The 18,190-nt window shown below is 31.8% G+C and overlaps 2 protein-coding genes across 2 annotated transcripts; both read left to right on the forward strand.

The window, feature by feature from the left end:
* LOC132949027 (uncharacterized) lies at nucleotides 1–1,077 on the forward strand. The gene is made up of 2 exons (XM_061019780.1): nucleotides 1–645; nucleotides 832–1,077. Exons 1-2 carry the CDS (start codon nucleotides 1–3, stop codon nucleotides 1,075–1,077), a joined length of 891 nt encoding a protein of 296 aa, XP_060875763.1.
* An 8,137-nt stretch (nucleotides 1,078–9,214) lies between these two features.
* Nucleotides 9,215–10,840, forward strand: LOC132949037 (uncharacterized). Its single transcript, XM_061019791.1, has one exon. It carries the CDS (start codon nucleotides 9,215–9,217, stop codon nucleotides 10,838–10,840), a length of 1,626 nt encoding a protein of 541 aa, XP_060875774.1.
* The last annotated feature ends 7,350 nt before the right edge of the window (nucleotides 10,841–18,190 follow it).

The raw sequence follows: 18,190 nt of genomic DNA on the forward strand, positions 1-18,190 counted from the left end.
ATGGGAAAAAACGATGAGAACACACAGTGCAAGTCGGTCCGATGCTGTTGCAAACTGATATCGAAATGTGAAGAAAAACCAGCCGCCGCGGTGGTGGCAACGAAACCACGGAATAATGGCTGCGGCGGGCGCGCGGAACGCCCTGCACAAATGAGTCTATGCGATTTCTTGAAATCGCAACCGATCCCGGAATGGATCAAAGTCAACGACGTGCGTCCGCAACAGCACCAAAACCAGCAGCGTACAATGCAATCCTGCACGCCCGAAAAGCCGAAAGGAAGTTCCGTTACGGAAGACGTGATATCCTCGCAGATCATCATCAACTTCGGGACAGTCATAACCAACGGAGGGTGCAAGCGAGACTCGTGTCAGCAGACCGATCCAGAAGTACAGCAACGAGTATGCCCGACCACCGTCAGTCCACCGGAAAATCGCTCGAGCTGCGCCTGTCCGCCAGCTAAACGTTCGACGTCCAAAATATGTCCTGCACCGGCTAATAAGCCGACCACCACCTGCAGTCCACCGGCTAATCGGCCGATCCCCACCTGTCCACCGACTGATAAGCCGACCACCACCTGCAGTCCACCGGCTAGTCGACCGATCCCCACCTGTCCACCGACTGATAAGCCGACCACAACCTGCAGTCCACCGGCTAGTCGGCCGATCCCCACCTGTCCACCGACTGATAAGCCGACCACCACTTGCAGTCCACCGGCTAGTCGACCGATCCCCACCTGTCCACCAACTAATAAGCCGACCACCACTTGTCCACCGGCTAATCGGCCGATCCCCACCTGTCCATCGACTAATCGGTCGACCCCCAGCTGTCCACCGGCTAAGGTGGCGACCTGTCCACCAACCTGTCCACCGGCCTGTCCATCAACCGATCCTCCAGGTTCTTTGTGCCCTGCTCGCCTTCCAGCTTCTTTATTCTGCCCTGCACCCGCAACAGAACCCCGTGGCCGTTGCAGTCAGGAAAAATCTCCATGTGCCAGCTTGAGTTCACCACCGAAAGCCCGTCCCGAATGCGGAGTCAAAAAGGTTAAATGTGGTTGCACCTGCCACTCGGACGTATAGATTACTACAAATGGAAAACACATTACAGCAATCAGCGTCGTCTCAGGAAAAAATAATCACCATTCTGACGAATCACAGTGGTGATCCGCTATTCGTCATCAAATGAAGAACATAACACTCTATAATTAAAGCTATATTATATTCGATTTTATAAAACACATAACGGTAGTACATTTATTACATTGATACGTCAATCCATCATTGGCTCATAGTTCATAGTTCTCTTTCTATTGCAGGTATCACTAAATGACGAGTGCTCTTTTGGTTTATAATTTGCAGCATACTTTTCCGCGTATAGGTATTGATCAAATTCAAAATGTATCGTCGTAGCAAACGCGATTTTTTAAGATGTTATATTATTATACCTATATAAGCAATTTTATCGGTAAATTGGGCCACGCAGTGGTTTATCTGAGGTGTAGTTTCTGTGTATGAGACTGGCAATAAAAATTATATTTATAATTATATTTGGTAATAACGAATATTTGTTCCAATCTACTCGCATGAGCAGTTGTACGGCATTTGGGCGACAAAAAACGAAACAAAACCAATTATACCTATACTATGATTTATTATAGCATAAAGTGCAAAGTGTATAATATAATATATAATCTTAATGTCTTATACGTTGAATAATTAATATAATCGACAGGAATTACTTAGGCTCTTTTGAATTTTAGTCTTTAGATAATATTATGTACCTACCTACACTGATGATTAAATGATTTTGATTCGACAATTTATTATTGTTACTACTTATTTGCATCAGTTTTATATTTGTATTTGTTTATTTATTTGCCGTTAAAAATATTCTCAGTTATTGTTAATTTATACTGTCGACAATTTTAATTTAAAACGAAAAAAATTCTTTGACAAGTACTGCAGAGCAAAACTAACTCATTGAATATAACAATTATTTATCGTTGAATTCTACAAGTATATATCATATTATATGATTGATATAATTATAATTGCCCTGAATTTATATTTAAGACCATCCACTTCCTATGCCGGGTCTTCACTCATCACATATTATTATTAATTTTTTTTTGCTGCAGCACCTTGTTTAAATATATTATAATTATAATTAAAATAAGAACCTCACAAATAAGTTATATAATATATAATATAACCAACTATATATAAATTCGATCTACATTGTAAAATATATATGGTGTCCGATAAACTCAATCCCAAAATATTCAATCTGACTAAATGTTACTTCTATAATATTATATATTCGGTACCATAGGCCAATTGTAGGCCATAGGCACACATTAGGTGTAAAGTTAGGAGTGCTAAAATAATTTGTTCTGTAACCCCTTGGGGGGCTATCGCCCACATGGCCACATACAACGTATTATATTATATAGGTTACTATGTGTAACTATATGCATTTTATATTATAATAATATATGTTCGTTTATTTTTTTTTGAAAATACGTTTAATTGAATCCTTAAAACAAACAGTTAAAATAATAACAATGAATGAAAAAAATTTAAATGTTAATAGTTATAAAAATAATTTATTCAACTATTCAAGATTAAGTTTTTCGATTTAAAAACAGACATATTATTTTGTCTTATATAAGTATTTATTTCTTTAAAGCGACTGAATAAATAAACGAAATTCCAGATCACAATATAGTTGTTTAATAAGGGAATTGTGAAATCAATTGCTCGGTGAAATTGGGAGCGTTAATTATTGAAACCTGTGGTATAAAACATACAAAATATAATCTATACTAATATATAAAATGATAGCGTTTGTTTGTATGTTCGGGATAAACTCCGGAACTACTGAACCGATTTCGAAAATTATTTCACCAATAGAAAGCCACATTCTTTGTGAGTGTCATAGCCCATAGGCTAATTTAAAAAGGGAATTGATCACCCCCGGTAGGTGCTCAAACAGGAATTTTGAGATTTACGATAGAAATTCTTGTTTATTAATGGTTGCTATGGGTTATGTATCTAATATATAAAATTCTCGTGTCACAATGTTAGTTACCATACTAAGAAACAGCTTGACCGATTTTTATAAAATTTAATATGCATATTCAGTAGGTCTGAGAATCGGCTACTATCTATTTTTCATACCCCTAAGTGATAAGGGTTGTCCAGAAAAAAATAAAAATAATAATAGTGTATTATATATATTGGTTGCTAATGGTTAATCGGGCATGATTGTTGATTTGTATTATTATTTTTTGTCAATACATATATATAAATTAATGTTATGTAGATTAAACCACTGGGAAGAAGATAGGCTAATTTAAAAAAGGATTAAATTTGTTTTTTTTTTATTCATCAGATTTATATTAGTATGGTTAGGTTAGGTTAGAATTTTGTATTAATTGATTATATTAATCCACTGTAGGTGGAATTAAGTAAAAACGACAAACTTGGTATAATTTTGATACTTTAGAGATAAATTATAAAGTTACGTACAAACAGCACAGGGTCCTCGATCTACCGCAAGTAGATTGCCTACCTGATAATATACTGCGGCGAATCAGAATTTTTATTCCAGGCAACAGAAAACTTTAGATAAATTTTGAACACCATACACCGAATATTAAATAACAAATTAAACAAAGTTTGAGTCATATAGAGTTGGTACATTTAACGGGCAACGAAGTGCACGGGATCAGCTATTATAATATAAGTTTAATTTGGTTTTTTTTTTAATTATCATAACATAATAACAAATTTCAAGGATGCATTTAAGTAAGTTAACACCTATGTAAATAATAAAATATAAAATGTAAAATGTATAAAGTATTATGTGTTTTGTCACCTTTAAAATATTTGTCAATAGTACGCTAATAAATTACGTTCACGTATTATACGCGATACAGTAAGAAACTGAATTAATATTATGATTCATGAAGGTAAAAAGCTCAACTTACACAATATATTATAATATATAGTCCTATTTTCAATATACTTCAAAGGCAATAGCATAGTGAATTGATACTTTAATAATGATTACAGACAATAATACTTAACGTTCATTATATTAATGATCCGTTGAAATATTAATAATAATAATAAGTCAACACTCAAAACTATAGGTACCTAATAAATATGAGAACATTAATCGTTAGAATAATCCAATATAATTAAATTAAAAGTTATGACAGAGACTATCGATTATAACATTTATAAATTATAATACAATTTGTTTACTTTAAATTCACTATAATTTCTTGAAAACTATAATAATAATATATGGTTCCTACCTACCAAATATTTTAACCAGATTCCTTTTAACCACGATTTAAGATAGACTAAATATTTCGAATTTAAAAGATACTAAAAATAAAACTATACATATATGTATATGTATATATATATAAATGAATGTTTCTGTGTAGATTAGACCTCTGGGAAGAAGATAGGCTAATTTAAAAAGGGGGTAAATTTTGTTTTTTTTTATTCATCGGAATTTAGTACGGTTAGGTTAGGTTAGGATTTTGTATTAATTGATTATATATTATTATTAACTGATTTTTATGAAATTTTATATGCATATTCAGTAGATTTGAGAATCGGCTACTATCTATTTTTCATACCCCTAAGTGATAAGGGTTGTCCAGAAAAAAATAAAAATAAAAATAATATTATTATTAAAATAATAATAGTGTATTATATTATATTGGTTGCTATTAGTTAATCAGACATGTTTGTTGATTTGTATTATTATTTTTTGTTAATATATATGTATGAATGTTTGCGTGTAGATTAGGCCTCTGGGAAGAAGATAAGCTAATTTAAAAAGGGTTAAATTGGTTTTTTATATTCATCGGATTTTAGTACGGTTATAGGTTAGGTTAGGATTTTTTATTAATTTATTATATTAATCCACCGTAAGTGGAATTAAGTAAAAACGACAAACTTGGTATAATTTTGATACTTTAGAGTTAAATTATAAAGTTACGTACAAACAGCACAGGGTCCTCGATCTACCGCAAGTAGATTGCCTACCTGATAATATACTGCGGCGAATCAGAATTTTTATTCCAGGCAACAGAAAAGTTTAGATAAATTTTGAACACCATACACCGAATATTAAATAACAAATTAAACAAAGTTTGAGTCATATAGAGTTGGTACATTTAACGGGCAACGAAGTGCACGGGATCAGCTAGTATAATATAAAAAGTACAAATTCTAAATTAAAGCTTTTTAAAAATTAAAGACAATAGAGACTAGTGAATTCCAACGGCACGTAGCGGTCACCCATCCAAGTACTATAACTACGCCGACGTTGTTTAACTTCACTAATCGGACGAGAACTGGTGTATATTCAACGTGGTTTGATCGTTAGCATAAGTCGATGTTTTTATACTGCATTATAGCCAGGTTCTCGATAAATAATAATAATATGTTGAGACTATAATCGGTATCAGCTACTAACTATTATATAGTTGTATAACTATTTAATTATTGTTTATTTAAAATAATGTATCCGTTTACATTGAATAGAGTCTTTCAACTTTATTAATTAATAATATTATTTATCGTGTACCGAACTACCACTTTACATCAGACGATTTACAAAGTTTATGATTATCAATTATTGTGTTATATTTTTTATAGTGTACAATAATATGATTTGGAAACGGATTTGGGTTCGATTACAGCAGTTATCTGGTTCACCGACCTCATACCTATGCGATATGCCATATGGCCCACACAGGATACACGTTTAACGTTCGGCGCGCAACCTTTTCCCGACGGTTGTGTATTGTTAACAACACCAATATTATGTCGTCTTGTTACAACGTCTGGAAATATCGTAGCCATTTCGATCAGTGGTGATCAAACGGATGGTGGGGGGGAGGGTTGTTTGACCTTTTTTTCAATATTTATAACTTATATATTATATTAAAATGGTAGGTTTAAAACGTTAAAACGGTAACTTATATATTTTTTATGATCAAATAGTGTGCATGTTAATAAATCAGCCGGCCTCCTCCCCCCCCCCCCTCCGACCACCAACCATAACAAAATCATTTGACCACCACTGATTCCGACGGCAAAATGAACAATAATTTATTGTTCGCGAATTATTATTATAATATAAGTGAGAGGTCGCATGAAATTATTCCGATTAAACGGGTGACTAACTATTATTATTCAGTTAGTAGTTCCTTGAGCGAGTTTAGTTCTACATTGCGACGCGTAATGTCCCGCGCGTGTTCATAATAATAATATATAGGTTATAGGTACCTACCGTAACTATATAAGAATATTGTAAATTGTAATATTGTATAATGTATATTATATAAAATAATACAATTATGTATTACGTATTACTTATTAGTATTAATATTATTATTATTATTATTATTATTATTTGTTCGCGAATAGGTATAATAATAATAATAATAATAATAATAATAATAATAATAATAATAATAATAATAATAATAATAATAATAATATTATTATAATAATTATAATTTTGATTTTGATTTAACTTAAACTTTTGATTATTATTTTGTGTAATTTACTTAATTACCTATCAACAAACGGTTGACGACTCTTAAAAGTAGTATTCTATTTTTTAAAACGATTATTGTCATAACTATTACGGTTAAAATTATTATTATAAGTAAGCTGATTGCTTTTATTTGTGTTTTAATTAAAACGTTAACATTCCTCGCTTAGTCACTTTCCTTGTTGAAAATCGAAGCATCTTTGTACCTACTATAGGTATAAACATTTTAAACATAATACGTATAGGTAGGTATAAAAAAATACAAACAACCATAAAACACGCTTCGTTGTAAAATCAAATATCAATATTATTTTTTTTGTATACCAGATACCTATACTACAAGTAGTCAAAAAAATTTTCAACTTCTATATATTTTATGGTTGGAAAGTTTGAGAGGTTTATAAAATTGAAATTCCCAGTAGCTTATACACATTATTTCGTAGATAAAAAATTATATATTTATTCATTTTTATAGCTAAGAATTGAAAATTGAAAATAAGGTTTATCATTAGTAGTTCATATTGTGATCAAAAAAATAAAAAATCTATAAGATATACTGTATTCATAATAGTAAATAAATTACTTTAATAGCAATAATATCATAAAAAATACTTAGTAATATTGGCTTACATGCCGCCTTCACTCCGAATCGATTTTCGTATACAATGTTGTATTAGGTACCTATATCATTGAATTCAAATTTAATACATCCATTATATTGACCCTCGACATCTACTGTACAACAGAGCAGTGTCCACTTGCTCACCTTTTTAACGATGTAATTAGTTCCAATGTTATAATTTTCGATACTTTTATACCTACAAAATAACCAACTCTGTCTCTATAAGAGCCAAAGAGTTTCTATAGGAGCCTTTATATAATATAATATAATGTATATAGATATATTGTTCATCCACTTGGATGACACCTGTGTCTATGTATTATGCAGTGGCGTAGACAAGGGGGGACGTGGGGGTCAGATCCCCCAGTGGTTTTTTATTACCTTAGTAAAAAGTTTTGAGCGGGTGGGGGATTTCCCCTCTCATTTAGCTATTTTGTTTTTTTTTTTGATCCGATCACTTTCATATATCGTGTCTACGCCACTGGTGTTATGTACTTTTAAGTTTTAATTTATAACATAACATATTATAACATATTATTTGTATATATATTTATTTCAATGACCAGTGTCATATAACTATCGAGGCTTCACGATGCTGTGAGTTTTAATAATAGCATTTTCATAATAATATCATCAAGATGAATAGTAACTATTGACCGTATTCACTACGAATCGTTTTTCGTACACCATATTATACCTACCAATGCAATGTTTTATCATTGAATTCAAATTTAACACATCCATGTTCCATTACAATTTACAATGACTTACTCAATGACAAGGTATACTCTAGACTCCTATATACAGCAGAGCCAGATCCCAAATTTTATTTCAAATAAAAACCATCATTTTATACCGTAAGTTATTAGACAGATGTTATTTTTTTAAATGTTCATTGGTTTATCTAAATCTAAATTTGAATGAGTAGTTTCTGAGTTATTAAAATATATGTAATTAATTTTATTAAGGATATTAGTCCTTAATAACGATTTACATAAAATCAAAAAGATATGTTCCTAATATTTAATACATTCATAAAACATTTAGTACAAGATTCCACGTAACTTTTCCTATCTTAAAAATGTAACGTAAATTTAATTTCCATTAATCAATTTTTGATATTTTGTTGTAGTTCAAAAATAAAAACCGTAGAAACCTGAATTTTAAACCAAATATTTATAGCATTTACCATAATATGCAGTAAAATTTTCAAATTATGTTGACTATTATTAAGCTCTTTATATAGCCATGAGAAATTATTTTTTCTGTTAAAAATTCATAAAAGTTTTTTTTTTTAACATTAGCTAACATCAGATAATTTAATAGAAAATTTCCCATGAATTGTTCTACCTTACAAAAAAATAAGTTTACTAGAAAGTTGAAAGTTCCAGTATTTAAAGCCATGGATATTATCGATATTTATTATTTTTTTTTTTAATTATTAAATTGGATTATTTATAGGAGGACACAACGTATCCGCTCAGAATCGTTTTTCGTAGGTATGCAATGATTTATCATTGAGTATTATTTATAAATACAACTACACGTTCATTATAATTACATACGCGACAACTACAACTGTATAGATACAGCAGAGCGGTATACCCATTAGCCCACCTTTTTATTATTGGCGTTCGTCATTATTCCAAACATATTAAAATATCTTCTTTGATCACTCTATATCCATATATTTATCAATACAATTTTCACATATGATGTTTACTGTTTAGTGCAATAAAGTCATCTGGTCTTTAATAATAATATGTTGTTATTGAGTGGTATTCTCTAGGCAACGTTGTAATATTGTTACACCCGAGTATAAAAATACAAACACAACAATTTTCAAGTACGCATATTATTTTAAAATCAAAAAATTACTTATGAAATGCAACTTACCTATAGCTAAATAATTGAAATTATTAAATTATTAATAAAAACAAAATTTTACCGTGTAACACTGACTTTTACGAACAAGTATCTACAACAGTATTTTAACGGACCGGACGATGGGACAAAACAATAAAGATGTGTGCAAGTCGGACCGATGCTGTTGCCAACTGATATCAAAATGCGAGGAAAAACCTAAACCACGAAAAAATGTGTGCGGCGGACGTGAGGAACGGACCGAAATGAGTATATGTGATTTCTTAAAATCACAACCGATTCCGGAATGGATAAAAGTGAACACCGGGCGTCCTCAGCATGGACGTAATCCATGTTCTGAGGCAAACGATTCAAAAGACAGACAGCGTGGTCCGTGCGGACAGGCACCTCCGTCGTCGAACTGCGGCTCCGGCAAAAACCGCACAACCTATGTACATCAGCCAAAATCCCAACCGGAGTGGGTACGATCATCAGAACAGCTCTGCTTGCCGAACAACGGTGGAATGCAACAATCTCAGCACCGTAACCGAAACGATCAGCGTTCGCAACCATCTACCTGTGATACGGAAGACCGGCAACTATCGCAGATCATCATCAACTTCGGGACGGTGGTGACCAGCGACTCTGGTCAGCAGAACAATTCGGAAGTCCAGGAAGTTCCGTCGGAGAAAAAGCGACGAACATGTAAGTCCACCGCCCGTCCACCACCAGATCGTTCAAGCTGTACACGCGGGCCTACCGATCGTTCGACCTCCACCTGTCCACCTGCTGAACGTTCGACCTCTACCTGTCAACCGCCTGAACGTCCAATCCCCACCTGTCCACCAGAGCGTTCAAGTTGTACACGTGCCCCAGCCGATCGTCCAAACCCCACCTGTCCACCGCCAGATCGTTCAAGTTGTACACGCGGGCCTTCCGATCGTTCGACTTCTACCTGTCCAACAGAGCGTTCAAGTTGTCCACGTGCCCCAGCCGATCGTCCAATCCCCACATGTCCATCAGAGCGTTCAAGTTGTCCACGTGCCCCAGCCGATCGTCCAAACCCCACCTGTCCACCGCCAGATCGTTCAAGCTGTACACGCGGGCCTGCTGATCGTTCGACTTCTACCTGTCCAATAGAGCGTTCAAGTTGTCCACGTGCTCAAGCCGATCGTCCAATCCCCACCTGTCCATCAGAGCGTTCAAGTTGTCCACGAGCTCCAGCCGATCGTCCAATCCCCACCTGTCCATCAGAGCGTTCAAGTTGTCCACGTGCCCAAGCCGATCGTCCAATCCCCACCTGTCCATCAGAGCGTTCAAGTTGTCCACGTGCCTCTGCCGATCGTTCAATATGCGGTTCAGGTGCGCCAGCCGATCGTTCCACCTCTTCCTGTCCACTGGCCGGCCGTTCGTCTTTTACACTACCACAGGCATCTTCGACTTTTATACGTCCATCGATGGATCGGTCGAATTTCACTTGTCCGCAGGCTGATCGGAACAATCGTTCGATAAGTACACGTTCGCCGCCTGATTGGTCAACCCGTTCACTGGCAGATCGTTCGAACTCCGTCCGCCCACCTAACGTTCGTCCTCCCAACGTCCGTCCACCTAACGTCCGTCCGTACGGGATGGAATCTAATACGACGACGCGGGGATCTTACAGTCGGTACCAGGATAACCCAAGTACTCAACAGAGAGCCCATTCTGAATCTGGAATGAAGTCAAAGACATCATCATGTTATTGCGATAACGGCAACTTGGACTACTAGCATAGAATGCAACAACAGTTCAGCCGATAGAATGAAAAATTGTAAATAAATAATTAAATTATCACTATACGTATTCGTTGATTCTTGAACCATCGAAATGTGAAGGAACATAATGTAGTCGAAATTGCAATAAATTATATTTCACAGTATATAGGACACGCCACAGTATTTTTTTTATTGCATCATTGCTGACGCAGTAACGTCTATGCTTTATATTGGTATTATAACGAAGAGTGGTTTTTTTTGGCTATACCTTTCATGTTGTGTTAAGCAAGCTCTAAGTGCCTTATCGTAATTCGTAGCAAACCCAGTTTTTTAAGGGGTTATGATATGGGTCACTTTGTAGCTATATTGGGACACCCGGGTCTATTTAAAAAAAAACACACATAGGTACCTAATCGTAAAACAAATACGTTCCTCCCTCCGATCACAATTGTGATAAGTGTGTTTGATTGTTTAAGTTTAGTTTTTCTACAATATAATGTGTTAACAAATAGTTTTATATTATTATGTACACTGCACAATCAAAAAAAGCAAATAGGTATTGCTAACCTTGTATAATTATTTTAAAGTCATATTTCATACTGATTTGCTTATTATATTTTAAACATTTATGATGTATAAGGTTATAAAAACTCATTAAAAAGTATTAAAACAACAATATTTACTTCATGCCATTAAGTCAGTTATTAAATTGTAACAAACAACAATCTAGATAATATTAATTAATATTAAACATTTTATTATCTGTTATACAATAAATATAGCCAATATAGGCATCTAATATTTTGACCTAGCGACTACCTATATCTGTTGCAGTTTATAATTGAATAATAAATACATGTAGATACATTTTACAGTGTGTAAGTCAGTAGTCACGTCACAATGATACTTATATTATTACTTAATATTACTTATATTAACTGTTTACTTTTTTTACTTGTTAATTAAGAGCAAGAGAAGTACCACGTTAGCATTAATACTCCTCTGGCTCCCATCGTTTATTAAAATAAATGAAATTTATCTCTTAAATTTGTAGGTAATAACTAGGGTTGAGGACTTCTAGTTTTTCATATTTGTCTAGGACGATCGAAAACAATGTGAGAGATGTATAAATATGTTTCAGAACACTGCTAATTAATACTAATGGTATACTGAAAATATTACTTACTTAACGTTAACATATTTTGTCATTGCGTATAAATACATATTTGAGCATATTATTAATGGCACATTTTGCCATTTTTTCGATCTAGTAAAGTCAGTTTGGACAAATAAGAACATCATTTTGAAAAATGTTAAGTGTAAAATGTTGGTCTTTGACAAATTAAGAGCATACATGTGCACTATTGAAATAGCATAATTACGGGGGGGGGGGGGGGGATTGTGTGTCATATACCCCCATGATTTTATTAAATTGGTGAACTATTTTTATGTACTTATGTCTTATTTAACTATATATATTACTATTTATAGGTACTAATATAGAATACCTATTTTATAGAAATAACACATAAAACCCAAATCTCCTATGGTAGCTGTAACTAAGAATATAATATTACTTCGTAATAAACATTAATCACTATTGCACTATTGCACAAATATATTTAAATAATGCAGTTTAGCTCGACTTTTAAGAATTTTTTTTATCAAAAATATGATGTTAGTATAACGGAGTTTTGCTAAAATTTCGGTTCTGGTAATAAAATATCGTGTATTTTTGTATTGTAACTTTGAGTGAATTAAGTATTTCCGAAAAATACCGAAATAATATTATTAAATTGTGAAAAAATAGCATTAGGTAAGAACGTCATCGCTGTCATTATTATAAAATTATATTGTATTATCAGCATTATAACGTGATACCCATGTGACCATGTGTCTATAAATATCTAACAATTAAACAACGAAACGGAATTATTCCACTGAACAAAATTGAAAAGTAGTATATATGTATCGATTATTGGATTGTTGATTAATATTAGTATAGAGTATAGTTTAAACACATCAAATCGAAATATATAAATTATAATGTCGCGTTTTTGTAAAATATTATCTAACAAACATAGGTATTAGGTTATATTATATTACAGCATTTTACACTTTTACGTATTTTTATATTATTATATTATGACGTTACGTAATACGTATTATATTATTCAGGTATCTATACCATATTATAATTTATAATTTGGTAGTCATCGTTGGACGATATTTTACAAAAAAATATAGTACATTTTCTCGAAAATACTGTCCATTTCAAATTCATTGATAGACTGTGGATGAACTTTCAGCCACTCGAGACTCAGGTATCCTAGCGCGCATTTGGGTTGAAAAAGCTAGATACACACTTTAAATATATGTTATACGTAGGTAGGTAATTGATATTTTTGTTATTAATTGATTATTTTACGAATAATGGTCGATGAGAGTAATATTTTTATTCTTACGAATTGTTATTATTTTGTATTACGCGTGTATACATTAAAATATTCTTCCACAGTCAAGCCGCCTGAAATATTATATTATAACTATAGTATATTTTTTAGTAATTTATTTTTAATTTATTATTATTTTCGTGTTATTGTATGATTTTAGTTAAAAACCGTTGGAGCCGATGCGGTTTTTAGTACAAAAACATGTCTTACAAAAAAAACTCTCACGCCCTGTAGAATAATCGGATTTTGTTAATTTTTTTTATTTTAAAGAAGAGAACCATTTGCAGTTCGGATCAAGCCCGATTTTCAAAATTATAATTATAGAAGCTATAATATGCATTTGAATAATTCATAATATTTGTTCTTTTTCAAACGTATTTGTCTACCACAGTTCACAGACATAGATTAGTGTAAATAAATGTATTATAATTAATGTAGGTAGTAACTAAAATATAAAATATAATTTTCAAATTGTATAGAATTTCGGAAAATTTAGAAAATCGGCACCGATTTCATTAAGAGGACTTTTTAACCGCACGCCACTGTCTTACAAACGTGTAACATAGCAAATCAAAATTATTGTAAAACATTCAAATATATGACAACAAATACATAGTCTGTATACAAAAAACTGAAAAACATTTATAATTTCATATCATTAAACTTATTTTTTTTCCCGTGCTCCGAACAGTATGGAAACTATTGTCAATACGACAATACCTTATTAATTTCATAGGCGCAAATAGACTAAATTTTTTGATGGGACTCAAGCCCCCCTCCCTGTAGGCCATATTATAAAATTAGTTCTAATTACTAGATTTTGAACTGGAGGGACTAAGTCCCCCCAAGCCCCCCCCTATTTGCGCTAATTTAAAATTTAAATATCATAATTACCTTTAGTTAACTATCATTGAACGTAATTTACTTACCCTACCTATATTAACAATGGCACAATGTTTTGTAATAAATCAGTTTCTTAGTTTATGTAAAATAATAATATAAAATTTGTTTCCTATCCTTATATTAAATCGTTATTATTATAATAATTTTATAGGGCTCGAGTAGGTACCTAGTAGAATAATTATTCTCTTATTCGTGATAATTCATCCAGACTTTTTTTTCTGAGAGGATTCGATATTGACTGTTTCTGTGACAAAAAATATAGATTTATTTTGTCCATCGTACATCGATAAAATAACCATAAAAGTCATAAAATAATACATTTTAATTTGTTATGTACCTAGTTTAATTTAGATCGATCATTCAACTGTATTGAAAATGTTAAAATTTAAGAATGCTTTAAGTAACTTAAGACAACTTATAAGTAGGTGTATACTTCTTAGTGCGAACAAACTAGAACTTTGCGTTCGAGCCTTCGCGTGGTCTCTCTTACAATTTATCCTATATTATCTATTCACTTGACTGCATAGATCTTGTATCACTATAAAATCTAATAAATCTATGCTATACTGTCTCTTTTTGCAGTTGAAAAAATCCTTAGATGAGCCCTGGACTTAAATACTCTAGTATTAAAGATATTATAGAATATAGATACAACCATATTTTAACATAGCTATATTGTACTAACGTAGATGGTAGATAAGTGGCGTATACAAGGAGAGGACGTGAGAGTCAGATCCCTCATCTCAATAACTTTGGAGTGGATAATTTTCCATATTGTGTTTGATGTGAATTTTGAATCAACTCAAATTATATTCATTTTTCCTTATTGTTAAATATTTTACTACCTACCTAAGTAAAAAGTTTTGAGCGGGTGGGGGATTTTCCAATTCCCCCCCTCCCGCCCCATTTAGCTGTGTCGTTTTCTTTTTTTGATCCCCACCCACTTTCAGAAATCATGTCTACGCCACTGACATAAATATAAACAGTATCAATGTACTATATTATATACGGCCATACGGGTATTACGTGTTTACATTTTACATCCTCTAAACTATTGTTGTTTTTATCATTATTAATTATTATGAATTTTAGATTACGTATGCACATAATATAATATAACACCCAATAGGCGCACATGCCGGGTAGGTACATCACATAGTATAATCAAATATAATTATTATAAATTATGATTACAGTCAAAATAATTGTTCATGTTTCATCGTCTGATAAAACGAGACACCCTTCTCCGTTGTGCTCGATGACCTACACGTCATGTATTATTTTGATGACTTATCGAGAATTTCTCGACAACAGAAGACATCTTTACAGAGCGGCATTTGTATGTAAGCGATATACCACAATAGTATACCACGTGTGTCTAGAAATGTATAATGTATAACTTACTACACCTACGTCGGCACTCTGCATTAACTGGTATTTTGATATGATATTATTCATAATATTTATAATATCAGCCAAAAATAAAGATAAAGTATATTATTTCGATTAATTTATTATATCGATTTCGATTGGCATTCGGTATAAAGTTTATTATGAAACACAATAAAAGTATTGTCTTCAACTATTAGAATTCAGAAACATGTAAAATATCTATGATTAGACAATGGGTGGATTTGTATATTATTATTGATTATAAATACTAGTATTTATAATCAATGATATTATTACAAAATAATTACTGGATATTGTAATACCTTGACGATGGAATAGGGCCAACTGCCAAGTAATGTAACCCACAACATTTTTTCATCACATCACAATTTTATGTGAAAATCATGATTTTTTATTCATAGAATATAATTTTATGCATTTTTCATCACGCATGGTAAAATATTATTGATGTGATATCACAAATAATATACAATTATTTTATATAATCTGTGATGTGGTCAACAAAGCAGCTGCTGAGTGTTGCTATATCAATCGAAAATCGAATTGTGTATTATCTATTCAAATTTACGAACCTATAGTTTCTACTTAGTTATTTTACATTTCAATTAATTAAGTTTTTTTTGTTTTAGTTAATTACCTAAATGTCATACCTAACCTAACTAATTTCATTATTTTTATATAATTTTAAAATCTTATTTTCAGTTTTGTTTGTGGTTTATGGTCTTATAGATATTTTAATTCATTGTTTTGAATTAAGACAGGTACCTACTACATATAATGTGTATATAGATTATATTATTCCTAAGAAATTGTGTGTTACTATAAATACCTACTTATTACCACATTTTAAATACCTACACAAAATTATAATATTATGTTTGCTCTAATACTCTCGATATTTAATTATAATTTGTAATAGGTAATTATAAATGTCTATATTTCGGAATACATCCAATGAAATAAAATTCGATAAGTACCTACTGCAATTGTATTATAATTTATAATTATGCATTTCGACCATGAAACTAAAAGTGAGTATAATATATCTTTTTTAATTATTTAAATATAAATGTATAGTACCTATAGCATATTTGAATAGAATTATTATTTTTGTTTAGGTTCTACAAATAAACTGTATATATTTTTCTAAGAAAGTCATTGTCAATATTGTTCTGTACAGTACATTTTGTTTTTCATCACTCCCTGAATATGAGACATTCGTCTTACTTCGCTAACCTCGACACGGAATAATATGGTACCTATATTATTTTTTTTTTAACTAAATGCATTGATTTTTGAATCGGAAATATAATTCTAAACAAAACTCGAAAAAAAAACATATTTATTTTATTTTACTCAGAAATAATATATAATTAATTTATGATTGCAGTTAGGGGTTGTACACAAAACGTTTGCACTAATTACAAGTTCATCATGTTATTTTTTATTCTTAATTTAATTACAGAATAACCATTTCATATTGTACAGTTAGCCAGTGAGATATAATATGAATATATATTTGCGTCATATGTTTAAGTAATTTTTATAAATACATAATATACTTACATTTCACTTACATATATTTACCTACATATACATATCTCTCGTGATTGATTTATTATAATTTGATAAGTGAACCGGACTCGCGAGGACTTCAGCCATCGTTGATAACTGATAAGCCATAATGTACATCGACGTGCTTCAATAACACAAACGTGGTAACAAAGTGTATAAATGCGTATTTTATTTTATATATTAATATAATATGGAACTAGTAACTACCTACTAATATAATCGTGTTAACGTTAAGTAGTTTTCATAAAAGGCATCTTGTTATTTTTAATCGTTAAGTTTAAACGGTAGGTATACGAGTATAAGTAGACACAACACTTCAATAGCAATTTAATAATAGTGCATAATATACTTAGTAAACAGATTTTGAATATTTCAAGACGAGTAAACTCGAGTGGTGGCAAAAAATAATCCACAAGCCACACAACGTCGATTAGTTAACTCAAAGATTCAAAACATGGTAGTCGATGGGTCCTTAAAAAAATCACTGTGTTTCTTATGACTCGTTTACTAAATTTCATGATTCTAATACCGACTAAAAGGAAAATAATGCCTTAGGGAATCATACTGTATACGGTCACTTTATAAAACTTATATCACTGTCGTCTACCATTGTAGTGTAATACATAATAGAATCCGTTTATCGTACTTTCATGGTATTCACATAGTAAAATATTGACTGTATTAAAAAAAAAATTCTTATTCAGGAAATAGTAAATTATCACATTTACAAAGCAAATAAGTAGGTACAGCTGATGCACAATGTACTAAATATGTACGTTTAATCAACAATGCACGGCTTAATTTATGCAAAAGCATAATACAATGCGTTTTGATAGTTAGAAACAATAATAGTTATTGTACAACGAAAATATTAAAAACATATTTTGGGATAAGTAACGCTTGGAGTGCAACACCTCTGGATCTGAATGACGAACGATCTACAATATGGCGTCTACGTGGCAACTTTTTCTTTTTAACTACATTTAGTATTATCGTATAGGAAAATCAAAATATGATTTCA

Source organism: Metopolophium dirhodum, chromosome 1, assembly GCF_019925205.1.
Source record: "Metopolophium dirhodum isolate CAU chromosome 1, ASM1992520v1, whole genome shotgun sequence".
Lineage (NCBI taxonomy): Eukaryota > Metazoa > Arthropoda > Insecta > Hemiptera > Aphididae > Metopolophium > Metopolophium dirhodum.

Excerpts from the sequence above, each read along its gene's own strand:
- LOC132949027 (XM_061019780.1), top strand. The coding sequence starts at position 1 with ATGGGAAAAAACGATGAGAACACACAGTGCAAGTCGGTCCGATGCTGT. Across the intron at positions 646-831 it reads AGCCGACCACAACCTGCAGT|CCGGCTAAGGTGGCGACCTG; the intron begins CCACCGGCTAGT and ends CCCAGCTGTCCA.
- LOC132949037 (XM_061019791.1), top strand. The coding sequence starts at position 9,215 with ATGGGACAAAACAATAAAGATGTGTGCAAGTCGGACCGATGCTGTTGC.